The 14,816-nt window shown below is 36.8% G+C and overlaps 1 protein-coding gene across 2 annotated transcripts in view; it reads left to right on the forward strand.

Annotated features, from left to right (window-relative positions):
- EPHA6 (EPH receptor A6) overlaps window positions 1–14,816 on the forward strand; it is a 1,039,321-nt gene that overhangs the window by 787,437 nt on the left and 237,068 nt on the right. For both annotated transcript variants that reach the window (XM_025282417.3, XM_025282425.3), the window contains one exon: window positions 6,670–6,855. In XM_025282417.3, the coding sequence (XP_025138202.1) occupies window positions 6,670–6,855 (186 nt within the window). The remainder of the gene's footprint in view (window positions 1–6,669; window positions 6,856–14,816) is intronic.

A 14,816-nucleotide genomic window follows, 5' to 3' on the forward strand; every position in this document is an offset into this window, starting at 1 on the left:
CTTCCAAGGAGTAAACATCTTTTAATTTCATGGCTGCAGTCACCATCTGCAGTGATTTTGGAGCCCAAAGAAATAAAATCTGTCACTGCTTCTACTTTTTCCCCATCTATTTGCCATGAGGTGATGGGACTGGATCCATGATCTTAATTTTCTGTATATTGAGTTTTAAGCCATCTTTTTCACTCTCCTCTTTTCAGCAAGAGGTTCTTTAGTTCCTTTTCATTTTCTGCCATTAGAGTGGTATCATCTGTATATCTGAGGTTGTTGGTATCTCTCCCAGCAATCTTGATTTGTTTGTGAGTCACCCAGCCTGGCATTTTGCATGATGTACTCTACATATAAGTTAAATAATTAGAGTGACAACATATAGCCTTGATGTACTCCTTTCCCAATTTTGAACCAGTTCATTTTTCCATGTCTGGTTCTAACTGTTGCTTCTTGGCCTGCGTACAGGTTTTGCAGGAGGCAGGTAAGGTGATCTGGTATTCCCATCTCTTTAAGAATTTTCCACAGTTTGTTGTGATCCACACAGTCAAAGGTTTTAATGTAACCAGTGAAGCAGAAGTATTTGGTTGGTGCAAAAGTAATTTCACTTTCAGACCCTGAATTTGAAATCATCTTAACTAGGCCCAGACACATCTTTATTAGCCAAAATAGGAACCATGAAAAGCACTTTCTTCCTCCCACTGGTTGTGGAAGCACAACCAATGCTTCAAAAGTTGAATGAATTGGACTACGAAGTTTTGCCTCAACCACCATATTCACTTGACCTCTCACCAACCAAATACCACTTTTATAAGCACTTGACAACTTTTTTCAGGGAAAATGTTTCCACAACCAGCAGGAGGCAGAAAATGCTTTCCAAGAGTTCACTGAATCCTGAAGCATGGATTTTTATGCTATAAGAACAAACGAACTTATTTCTCATTGTCAAAATTGTGTTGATTGTAATGATTCCTATTTTGATTAATAAAGATGTGTCTGGGCCTAGTTAAGATGATTTCAAATTCAGAGTCTGGAACTGAAATTACTTTGTCACCTTTCAATGGCTGGCCACTATGTTCCTCATCTTCAAGGCTCCCATCTCCTTTGCAAAACTTCTTTTTTTTTTTTTTTTTTTTTTTATTCCAATTTGATTTTTAATTTTATTTTATTTTTAAACTTTACATAATTGTATTAGTTTTGCCAAATATCAAAATGAATCCACCACAGGTATACATGTGTTCCCCATCCTGAACCCTCCTTACTCCTCCCTCCCCATACCATCCCTCTGGGTCGTCCCAGTGCACTAGCCCCAAGCATCCAGTATCATGCATCGAACCTGGACTGGCAAAACTTCTTGAACAAGCACTGCACTGTACATTCGTTAGCAGTTCCTGGGCCAAATGCATTGCTGATGTTGCCAGTTGTCTCTGCTTCTTTTATGACCCATTTTGGACTAAAAAAAAAAAAAAGAAAAGAAATCGCTTGAATTTGCTTTTTGTCTAACATCGTTTCCATAGTCTAAAATACATATAAAATAAACAACAGATAATAAGTCATTAGCAAGAAACATAAAGCAAGAAATATGCATTAAAATGATGTATAACATAGCCATATTTATTTAAGAATGTATTCCAATATCAAACGACAAATATGAGCAGTGCAAAACTGCAATTACTACCAACCTAATACAGCTGAAGAGTTGATGCTTTTGAACTGTGGTGTTGGAGAGGACTCTTGAGAGTCCCTTGGACTGCAAGGAGATCCAACAAGTTCATCTGAAAGGTAGTCCTGAATATTCATTGGAAGGACTGATGCTGAAGCTGAAACTCCAATACTTTGGTCACCTGATGTAAAGAACTGACTCATAGAAAAAGACCCTGATGCTGGGACAGATTGAAGGTGGGAAGAGAAGGGGACAATAGAGGATAAGATGGTTGGATAGCATCACCAACTCAATGGACATGAGTTTGAGTAAACTCCAGGAGTTGGTGATGGACAAAGAGGACTGGCATGCTGCAGTCCATGGGGTTGCAAAGAGTCGGACACGACTGAGCAACTGAACTGAACTGAATACATATATTTTCAAAAGTTCATTTGGGTTTTTTCATAATATGTAGTGAAAAACCTGTGGAAACTTTTTGGCCAACTGAATAATTGGTAGAGAATTAGTAGTTGAATAATTGGTAGAATTAGAATGAGTAGCAATCACTCATTTTAGCCATGAGAGTAGGAGATGTTTAGTATTTTGGGCAATATGACCTTGTGTTTTTTTCTGTGCTTAGGCAAAATGATGCCTTGCTCAGTCTCATTATATTGTGTCTCAGAGTAACCTTGATGAGGTTGGAAGGATGTCTGATAGGAGAATAACAGCCCAGCTCTGAGAGTGAGGCTGGCTTCTTATCAGAGCTGCTTTTTTTTTTTTTTTTTTCTTATTTGGAGGGACCTGATACGGGTGGGGAAGATCCCCTGGAGGAGGAAATAACAACTCAGTCCAGTATTCTTGCCTGAAAAATGCCATGAACAGAGGAACCTGGTGGGCTACAGTCCATGAGGTCACAAAGCGTAGGATGCAACTGAGCATGCATGCACGATATTTGGGAAATTAAATCAGATGAGTTAATCAGAAAACATTTTCTGAGGAGGGGAAAGCTTGGCATTTACTGCTTATATGTAGCCATCACATAGAGAAGAACTGAGGAGAACGGAGACAAGGGGAAAAGGGGGACAACTTGTGGACAGCATTCCTGTCAGAGGGAAACAGCAAGTGTGAAGAAACATCTCATTATACCTGAGAGGTAATGTTTGAAAAAAGTACATCAGAAGTATGACTCTTTGCTCCAGTGATTCTCAAGGAGTTGGAGGTAAGGGAGTTCCAGAATCTCAAAACAGGGGGCGTAAAATCTCAGAAAGTCTCCAGGGGATGGTGATATGACGGTTCTCCAAGACAGATTGTCCCTTGTTGCCTCTACCCTCCTCCACAGTTTTAGTTAGACCATCTAGGCTTTATGTGGAAAATCCAATTGATAGTTGATAATTTAGTTTGACCCTATATATCATACAATAAAATTGCTTGTCCAGAAAGGTTTTACCACCATCCAGGGAAATAGATGGGATTGTTAGCAAGTGCATGGGCTGTCAGTGGCAGATCAATTATCCTAGATATATTTTTCTTTACTCTCTTGAAACTAGATAGACTGTAGTGATTTTTACAGTACTTCTAATATGCAGAGTGTTTAAGTGAGGTCTCTACTTCCATTTTATAGTGAAGAATTCCTAATAATATGGTTTTATCATTCCATCTATCTGTGCATATCCAGTTGATGTGTTTAAACACTATTTAATAGTGAGTTTGAAGACATCATTATTACCAAATGCAAATTTAGCATACCAACACAAAATATATTTACCATGATAAATATGCCAAACAGCAGAGAATGTTCATTATAACCATGCACTCTGAAGCCAGATTTCCTGGGTTCAAATTACAGCTCTACCAGTTTATAGTTATATTACCATGAACAAGTTACTTAGCTCATATGCCTCAGTTTCTTCTATAATGTGAAGATAATAATGGTACCCACCTCAAAGGTTTGTTGTCAAAATTAAAATATATTTTAAGTTTTTATACTGGCTCACTCATGATAAGCATTTCATAAGTGCTAGCTGTGTGATAATGATGGTGACATTATATTGGTAAAAGAAAAAAAAAGTATTTAACAACATATTTCTATAATTTATCTGTTAATTATGAACTAACCAGTATATATAAAAGTTCACAGATCTTATTAAGGAGTGAATCATCTTACCTGTGATAATATATAGGGCCTCTACTCTTGCTTTAAGAGAAATCATAGAATGGATTAGTTTTTGGCAATATCTTAAAATACGTTTTTAATTTACAATATTTTTTCCTCTTTGACTGATTTGTCTGATTCATCCAGGCCTACCACAGATAATGTTTTTATTACATTCTATGACTGAATTTTTGGGGCTTTGCCTAAAGAATGCATTAGGAGTCTCAGCTCTTTAATTGAGGCAGCCATATTTAGTGTCACTGAAATAAGTGTGATAACAGCTTGATCACGCGAAGCTTGATGTGAAGAAAACACCTGCTTGGTGTTAATAAGATATTTGAATTTCAGACAACAGAAGACCAAAGAATATTGCCACTCTGCCTGTCTTGATAAAATACCAACAGAGCTTGCTATTCATTTCAGTATATGCAAAAGTTTATTTGAATTACTATGAAATGTTAACAGAAAATCACTTGCAGTCTGGGCTCATGGCAGGTGAGAGGTATTAAAATATTGTTGAATGTTTATATATACTAACAGCTTTATTAACCAAAATAAAAGGAAGAAGAAAACCATATTTGTTTGTTCTTCATATTCATTAAAACAAACCAGAGTGATCTGAGGAGAAATTTCAAGTATTTTAGTAGACCTGGATATATCAGACATTAATTTAAACACATTATCTTTACTCTCAAAGTTCATAGCCTCAATAGAAAAGTGTAGAAATTTTCTATCAGTAACCAATTTTTTGTGTCCAAGAGAAAATCTTTAAAAAATTAAAAACATTATTACAAACAAAACTGGGAATTATGGCTTCTTTTTCCTGGGAACATGCACTCAGTCATGTCCAGCTCTTTGCGACTGCCAGGCGCCTCTGTCCATGGAATTTCCCTAAGAATACTGGAATTTCCAGCTAAGAATACTGCAGTGGGCTGCCATTTCCTTCTTCAGGGGATCTTCCAAATTGACGGACTGAACCCATGTCTCTTGTGTCTTTGGCATTAGCAGGTGGATTCTTTACCACTGGCGCCACCTGGGAAGCCCCAGTGAACATAAAGAACATTTAACTTGCAATGCGTTGAGAGCATCATTAAGTAAAAAAACAAACAAACAAAAAAACTATTTTTGTTTTAATGTCAAATTATGTAAGATTTATCTGATGTCACTTGCACTGAATTTAGGGACCACATTCTAGTCAGTTTTTTTGTTTGCTTGTTTATTAATTTATTTATCATATATATATAAAATTCTTGCTAGACTGCTTTCTATTTCTAATGCACATGCTTGCACAGAATTTAGGAAGCAAAGTTTTGGCTTTCCCTTTTCAGTTTTTCACTTAGAAAAAAATCTTAGCATCTATACCAAAAGATAGTTAATATTCATGAATAGTCAATGTTCAGTTGACTGTAATGAATTGGTCCAAGGAAAATATGGATAATTGAAATCTATGGTGCTGTAAAAATTAAATTTTATCCTCTACACTTAAACTTACATAGCATAAGCTCCTGTCCAGAACTGCTAGCTAATAAACCAACTGAAGATATTTTAATTTTCATTTCTTTTACCTTTCCTTTCATTTTCTTTCACCTTTAAAATTTATATAACTTAAAGCACATGAACAGTACTTTACAGTTTATAAGCACTGTTACATATATTACTACTTTTGATCTTTTCGTTTCCTTATGGAGAAGGGACATTTATAGAATTACAGAAGGTTTTATTATATTTACTTTATAGATAGATAAACTATTGATCAAACATCATACTCTTATGTTAATGCAGGGAATTGATCATAGAAAAATGGTCTGGAATGTCAAGCTTTATTGAATTTATTGCATTGCACGAGAAAGCCTCTGACCTCCCTTCCCACAATAACTCCTGTAGTCAGCCTTGTCTCCTACTGCCCTATATCCATATCACTGTTTACTGTTTCTGATCTTTGAATCTTTGTCTTCATTTCCCTCTCTCCAAATACCCCTGTCAGAAATTTTGCTGCTTTTCTTGAATATACAAATCCTACCAATCAGTCAAGGTCCAGCAAAAGTTCCATCTCCTTGAAGAAGTCTTCCAGCTCCTATTGTTCTTACTGAAATAATACAGCATTTGCGAGCATTGGTTCTTATGTTCCCAAGTGTTTCATTATTCGGTGTTTCATCTAAATTCTCCTAACAGATTATAAGCTGCAAAGAACAGACATCAACTCTTATACATCTTTGAAACCCACAGCACTCTAGCACTAGATACATTTGTAGTAAATTCATGATAAATATTTGTTTTTTAATCTGTCCATTGGAGCCATTGCTGAACTATAGATGATCTTACTGCACTTATATTCAAACCATGCGATGTACAATTTAGCCTCTATAGTCACTCATTATAGTTGAGTTCAATGTAATCTTTTCAATATGTATGTATGCCAGTTGACCCTAGCATTGATTTCTAATACCAGTAAAGCCCAGACATATGGTTTGTGGAATCAAATCAACTACATATGTCTGAAGGATTCCCTGAATAGAGTAGGCATTTGGCCCATATATCAGTATTGAGAACAGGAACAGGAAATGTTATGCAGTGATTGCTTTTCTATAGAATTACATTAGCATCACACATTCTGCTAGTCATAATTTCTCAGCAGATCAGGGCTATCTATCAATGGTACTTCCTGTGGTACAGCATATGAAAATGCATTCCATTATTCATTATAAATGATGCTGATCAGGCATATGTCATTACAAATTAAATTTTTAAAGAAGAGATCTCTATGTAAAAATGGCACTCTTGAGAGTCACTATTTTAAAAAAGCATGAACATGGTACTTTGTGGCAATTTGGTTTTTCTGGAATATAAGTATTCTGTTGAAAGAAAGAACTACTTTTGTTCATATTTTCAGGTGAATTTGGAGAAGTCTGTAGTGGGCGTTTGAAAACACCAGGGAAAAGAGAGATCCCAGTTGCCATCAAAACTTTGAAAGGTGGCCACATGGATCGGCAAAGAAGAGATTTCTTAAGAGAAGCAAGTATCATGGGTCAGTTTGACCATCCAAACATCATTCGCTTAGAAGGTGTTGTCACAAAAAGTAAGTACTGATTTTCTTTTATACATCTCTCTCAATTATTTTTTTTAATGTTTAATAGCAATATCACAGCTATTACAAGGATAACTCAGTTCAGATGTCATGTTCAGATATCACCCCTCAGAGTCTTGGTATTAGGCTATGACAATATCAGAGTTTGCATTGGTTGCCAAACAGCTTTGAAATGCTTTTTATTACCTGTGAAGCATTTGCTAATTTAGCTTGAAGTAATATATCAAGGTAAAGGGTTATATATGTTTTTCTAATTTTTATAAGCAATTCACTTCTTCTAAAAGTGTCTAAATTTCAGTATAGGAGAAGCATTTAAAATACTGGGGGTCATTAAGTTAGTTCTATTTGGAAATAGATGTCATATACAAATGTAGAATGCATTATCTAAAGTAAAGCTTTTAAATAAAAAGTTCTTTATGCAACCCATCTTTATAAATGCCATTAGAACTATATTATTTTAATTTATACAAAATCAAGAAATGAATTACAGTTTCTGAAATAAAAATCCTGTTTTTACAGAAATAGGATCAAAAACCATTCCTTTGGGAAAAAAAATTTCTTAAAAATCCCAAATTAATCATATACTCCAAGAAACAGATTGCAATATATTCACTTTTATTTGAATGATGACAAGATATAAAGCTTAATATTTTTCCTTATTTTATTCACTAATGAGTCATAACATATAAAACTCAATACAGAATGGCATAAAAAGCTCATAAAAATTATTTAAATCTTTGAGAGGCATTTTTCTTTCATAAAACTGAATTTTTTTAAAACTATGTAAATGAAATTGAAATTTCATGTTATATTTGGAGGAATAAAAGTGTAAAAGCTTACTAAAAACATGTAATTGTGCCTGGAACTCAAAAGTCCTTCTCACAGGCATTGGCTAACATGCTACCCAAGGAGAGCAGATTACTGATAGCCATGGTAGCTTGGAGGACACTAAAGAATGCTTTCGATTTCAACTGTTGCTGTGGGCTAAAAACTTAGTGGCCTTAGTAGAACCTTCCAGTATTCATGCCCTTGTGTTGTTCTCTTCCATATTGATTCTGGGCTTGTTCAAGTGACTAGCCTTGGCCTGTGGTACGTTAACAAGTGTGAGCAAGTAAGTGGAAGCATCTTACATGTCTGAAAGGTGGAGCTTGTCCTTTGGAAACACTCTGACACATGACTCAGTCTCAAGTGCTAAGCAAAGCCAGTCCATATGGAGGGGCCACATGCAGTATACTGCAAAGAAGAGTACTGAGGCATTTTAGTCACAAGAGCTCCAAGCAGATAGTCAATACTGAATGGCAGGTTTATGAAAAACCATCTCAGACATTACAGTCCCTACTACCACCACCAGGTGGCTGCAGCTGCAATTGATATTTTGTGGAGCAAAGGAACCACCCAGTTTAGTTCCGTCAACCCATAAAATCATGAGAGTTAATAAAATGGCTGTTTTAATTTGCTCATTTTGGATAGTTTATTACACAGCAATATATAACCAAACCAAACACCAGTTAGAATTCCACTCCTGCCACTGAAGATTTGTATAGTGTATGGATGTGAGCGTTGGACTGTGAAGAAAGCTGAGTGCCAAAGAATTGATGCTTTTGAACTGTGGTGTTGCAGAAGACTCTTGAGAGTCCCTTGAACTGTGGTATTGGAGAAGACTCTTGAGAGTCCCTTAGACTTGGAGATCCAACCAGTCAATCCTAAAGGAAATCATTCCTGAATATTCATTGGAAGGACTGATGCTAAAGCTGACACTCCAGTACTTTGGCCACCTCATCAGAAGAGTTGACTCACTGGAAAAGACTGATGCTGGGAGGGATTGGGGGCAGGAGGAGAAGGGGACGACAGAGGATGAGATGGCTGGATGACATCACCGACTCTATGGACGTGAGTTTGAGTGATCTCGGAGTTGGTGATGGACAGGGAGGCCTGGTGTGCTGCAATTCATGGTGTCACAAAGAGTTGGACACGACTGAGCGACTGAAGTGAACTGAAGTAGATGATTTAACATCTCTATTGTTTACTTCCATCTGTAAAATGGGACCAAAATGGCTCCTACCCAACAGGAATGCTAAAAAGATTAATTTTTAAATCTATAAAGCATTTAGATAGTATGTAACTCACAGTAAGCCACATTAAATGGTAGCTGATCCCCTGGAGAAGGCAATGGCAACCCACTCCAGTATTCTTGCCTGGGAAATCCCATGGACAGAGGAACCTGGAAGGCTACAGTCCATGGGGTCGCCAGAGTGGAACAGGACTTAACAACTAAACCACCACATTATTGGTAATATAGTTTACCATTTCATTTTCATGGCAACTCTCATGCATACCCCTTGAAGCTCAGACAGGTTAATTAGCCCACATGAAGACCTCTAAATCATAGTAAGTGGCATGGCTGATATTCAAATTGAGGTCTGTCTTACAGACTTGTGGCATTTTTTGTTTCTTTGCTTTTTATTTGCTATATCACAGGGAATAAGTCAGACTATTACACTTTGTCTTATCTGAATTAAATAGCATTACATTAATGACAACCTGAATAAAATAACACAGTACTCTTTAAAAATAGGGAAAATATTTTGGTAAGTGAAATAAATCACCTCTTATTTTGTCAAATTTGGAGAGATCCAGATATGCCACAATACCTAGCAAAAATACTAATCTAAAAGAGAGAGAGGAAACAACATGTTAATTATTTATTTTATGTTTTCTGACTTCCTTGCATTAATTTAGCATGAACATTTCAAGTTATTCCTTCTGTTTTCTATCTCTCTCTAGAAGAAAAAAGATGATTTTGAAGTTGGTTATGAATCTTTGCAAAGCATCTAAAATAATTTAAGTATGCTGTTGAAGTCCTCGTATGAGTATTTATGGGTGTTTATATCTGGAAATAAGTGCCCACAATAAATTTAAATACCAGATATTTATTTTTTACCTATGATAAATCACACTCTGTGAATTATTCATGTATTCCTATGTGTTTTATTATCTACCAATATAATATTATACATAATTTGGCCTTATGAATTAGGAATCTTTTATTCTAAATCAACTGAATAGGTTTAATAGGATAATCTAAGGCACTTGTCTGCTAGTTTGAAATAATCAATTTATTTCACAAAAACATCCAAACAATTAGTCCAGTGATTGCTTTACACCTCTAACAATCTTGTATAAAGTTAAGACCGGTGACCTTTACATAGCCTAATTTGTATGATTCCTAAGTGAAGGTCCTTATTTCATATCAAGAAAAAGATTAAAAAAAAAAGATAAAGAAAAGAAAGACTAATTGAGAAAGGATAGATTCAATAGGCTTGTGAATAGCAATAATCATTGTAATTTTCACTTGTAAGCATGAGACCCTGTGTGGGTTTGTGGTAGTGTGGTGATACTGAGGTGGATGGTGGAGATGCAGAAAGGAATAATTGCCACAGAGATAAGTGGGCATGTTTATACTGTTATCTTCTTGACTCAAATGCTATGGGATTTTTAGGAGAAAGACAATAAATAAATGAATGCCTCATTCCCATAAATACATGATAATTGTTCCAAGATTGCCCTTAAGTGGCTAAGAGATAGCTAGCAATTAATGCTCCCTAAAGACTACCAATTGCTAAAAAGATAATACTGACAAAGATAAAGATGCACTGTAGGTTTATATGGTCATGTTAGTAGTGTCCTGGGGTTCTGAGAAATAATGCACAGACTCTCAGTTGAAAGTAATGTAAAATTACAGATCAAAATCTTCATCAGATCCTTTTATAAATTCTTAATATGCATAATTTTTATCTTATATTAAGTTTTATCACTGAGGGATGCATATTATAAAGTTCTTGGGAACACTTTTGCTGTTTCATACTTGTACATGTAACTACCTTTATACTTCAAAGTTAAATGATTAAAAACTGTATTACATAAAGAAGTGTGCCTGATAAGAGTTGAACCTATTTGTTTGATATACATTACAATTTCTTAACCTGCTAGAATGCAACTAATATAAAAAGAGTTTAATCCAGGTAAATCATATGCTTAGCACATACTTTTTCTCCAAGAAGCAAATGGAAGCCATCGGTTAGAGCACAGACTTATAGCTATTAGTACCATGGATAATAATAGTTATTATTATAAATTATAACAATTTATAACAGGTGATGTATACACCAATGTCATTAACTATATATCCAAAAGAGAAAGTTCTACCCTTCTGTAAAAAGATAAGAATTGTGATTAAATAATCACTCTTTAAAAGACTGGGCCTTCCATTTGAATTCATGATGATATGGAAAACCAAAAGGAGAGAGAATGAAGCACCTACCTCCCAGCTTAGGTAACAGCTAAATGTAAATGTACAGGCTGTATCTCAATTAAATCATAAATCCAGTGAGGAATGATAGAAGTCAATCAGTACCTCAAACAGATTTCCAAACATAAATTTATTTCATCATGGGATGTTGCTACAGTCTCTGGAACAGCATAGAAGGTATAAGAGAAAGTACTGGGCCTCCACACACCATCTTTAAACATTCCAGAAAACTGTGGTGGTGGTTTAGTCACTAAGTTGTGTCTGACTCTTGTAACCCCATGGACTGTTGCCTGCCAGACTCCTCTGTCCATGGGATTCTCTAGGCAAGGATACTGGAGTGGTTTGCAATTTCCTTCTCCAGGGGATCTTCCCAACCCTGGGATCGAACCTGAGTCTCCTTCACTGCGTGCAGATTCTTTACCGACTGAGTAGGTTCCTTCCAAGTAGTTTTGATGGGTCCACATGGATGCTAAATCAGAGAGTAGATTCAAAGTAGTCAAATAGACAGTAAATACACAAAAACTGCTTCTCTGCTCCCAAAATTGCATTTTACTTGTCAAGTAATACATTCTCGAAGATTGGGGGCAGGAGGAGAAGGGGACGACAGAGGATGAGATGGCTGGATGGCATCACCGACTCGATGGACGTGAGTTTGAGTGAACTTCGGGAGATGGTGATGGACAGGGAGGCCTGGCGTGCTGCGATTCATGGGGTCACAAAGAATCGGACACGACTGAGTGACTGAACTGAACTGATAGTAATCCAAATGAAAAATGAACTTGGATTACTGAAGCAAGTTTGGAAACAATGAACTCCAATTTGGAAATGATAAGTTGGAAATGTCTTGGATGTTTGAAGACCTCTAGGAAGTCTCTGAAGCCTTGGTGGGATTCTGGCATGCAGGTGCAAATGATGGACAGTGAAGGCACAAAATGGCAACCCACTCCAGTATTCTTGCCTGGAAAATCCCATGGACAGAGAAGCCTGGCAGGCTACAGTCCATGGGGTCGCAAAGATTTGGACAGGACTGAGTGACTAACACCCACACCCGAGGGCACAAAAGAACCTGGAAAATAGGACAGAAGCCACAGCCTCAAAGAACACTATTGACAAAGGAGAAAAAAAAAGTTGAGAGCGTGAAAGTGGGAAGAGATACAACCCAAGGAAAACAGAAAGATGAGAGACCACAAAAAGAATAAATTGAGATTGTATTTTCTCTCCTCTCCTAACATCCTTAGTATTGACTATTTACTGAAAATAGTGAAGGATTATTCTTGTACAGTTTCTGGAGTCCCAGTGGAATCTCAGGAGATTTACTGCAAAGTATTTGACATTTGGAATTATAATGTATACATATTGCAAAACAGAAAATGAGCCAAGTGTTGACTATAACAAACAGTAAGAAGCTGACATAGTCTGGCGGCCCTGTGCATCACACTCTTCAAGCTGCACTGGGGCTAATTGGGATCACCAGCTTACTTTCTTTCTGCCAGAGTGTATGTCCCTCTTTACGAGACAGGATAAACGTCAGTATTCAGAAGGAATTTATCCTTGTCTCTTCAGTGTTTAAGTGTCTTAGTTTTCTCAAGGTCATTCACTCTAATCACTTCCCTAGATCTACAAACGGTACTATCTCCTTTCTGTGGTTCTTTCCCTTTCCTAAACCACATCTGCTAATTATTGGGTAGGGTATTGGAGAAGGCAATGGCACCCCACTCCAGTACTCTTGCCTGGAAAGTCCCATGGACGGAGGAGCCTAGTAGGCTGCAGTCCATGGGGTTGCGAAGAGTCGGACACGACTGAGCGACTTCACTTTCACTTTTCACTTTCATGCATTGGAAAAGGAAAAGGCAACCCACTCCAATGTTCTTGCCTGGAGAATCCCAGGGACAGAGGAGCCTAGTGGGCTGCCGTCTATGGGGTCACACAGAATCGGACACGACTGAAGTGACTTAGCAGCAGACTTTGATTCAGATTTTACTAGCTTTTCCACTAGTGTCCTTTTTCTCTTCTAAGACTTCATCCAGGGTCCCAAATTGCATTACTTATCACATCTTAGTCCAGTGTATGTTTAATCTGTGCAGTTCTTCAGTCTTCCCTTGTCTTTCATGACCTTCACACTTTTGCAAGAGTACTAGTTGGTGGTTTTGTAAAATGTCGATTAGTTTGGGTGTGACCGTTGCTTTTTCATGATTTAGTTTGTGGCTATGCATTTTTGCAGAAATATAACAAAAGTTACGTATCCTCTTTCATGCATGGTATTGGGGAGGTTACATGATGTCCACATACTTTATTCCTGGGGATGTTAACATGGGCCACATGGTTAAGGTGGTGTCATCTAGACTGCTCCACTGAAATGTTACTTTTCCCTTTTTGTAGTTAATGTATATTCAGAAGGAGATCTTTTCAACTATGCAAATATCCTGTTTTTCCTCAAACTTTTTCCCATTAATTTTTTTAATATAAATTCATTTATTTTAATTGGAGGCTAATTACTTTACAATATTGTATTGGTTTTGCCATACATCAATATGAATCCGCCACGGGTGTACACGTGTTCCCCATCCTGAACCCCCCTCCCACCTCCCTCCCCATACCATCCCTCTGGGTCATCCCAGTAAACCAGCCCCAAGCACCCTGTATCATGCATCAAACCTGGACTGGCAATTTGTTTCACATATGATAATATACATGTTTCAATGCCATTCTCCCAAATCATCCCACCCTCTCCCTCTCCCACAGAGTCCAAAAGACTGTTCTATACATCTGTGTCTCTTTTGCTGTCTCGCATACAGGGTTGTCATTACCATCTTTCTAAATTCCATATATATGTGTTAGTATACTGTATTGGTGTTTTTCTTTCTGGCTTACTTCACTCTGTATAATAGGCTCCAGTTTCATCCACCTCATTAGAACTGATTCAAATGTATTCTTTTTAATGGCTGAATAATACTCCATTGTGTATATGTACCACAGCTTTCTTATCCATTTGTCTGCTGATGGACATCTAGGTTGCTTCCATGTCCTGGCTATTATAAACAGTACTGCGATGAACACTGGGGTACACGTGTCTCTTTCAATTCTGGTTTCCTCCATGTGTAGGCCCAGCAGTAGGATTGCTGGGTCATTTTATCATGCATAATCAACCTTGCCTGCAACAATTACTACTGTTCTATTTTTAATGGTAATGTTTCTACTTTCTTTCCTTCTGTATTAATCAGAACATTTATTTAAGGAAGAACTGTACTTTAAATGTTCTGTAAAGAATGTTCTTTAAATGGGATTATACAGGAAGCCTTTCAGAGCTGGTTTCTTTCTCTTAGGAGAATGTACTTGAGATTCATGCCTTTATTGTTGCTGAACAGTATTCCTTTGTGTGATGTATCATCGTTTGGTTCTGCATTCAGTGGTTGAAGGACATCTGGGTTGTTTCCAGTTTGGATGATTATTTATAAAACTGCTGTAAACATTCATGTACAAGTCTCTTTGTAAGCACATAGTTTTGTTTATCTTAAAGAAATACCTAGGTATGGGATGACAAAATCAAATGATAAATATATGTTTAATTTTTTAAGAAACTGCCAAACTGTTTTCCAAACCTGATGTACCATTTTGCATTCCCACTAGTAATTAATGAGAGTTT

The sequence above is a fragment of the Bubalus bubalis genome, chromosome 1, assembly GCF_019923935.1.
Source record: "Bubalus bubalis isolate 160015118507 breed Murrah chromosome 1, NDDB_SH_1, whole genome shotgun sequence".
Taxonomy (NCBI): Eukaryota; Metazoa; Chordata; class Mammalia; order Artiodactyla; family Bovidae; genus Bubalus; species Bubalus bubalis.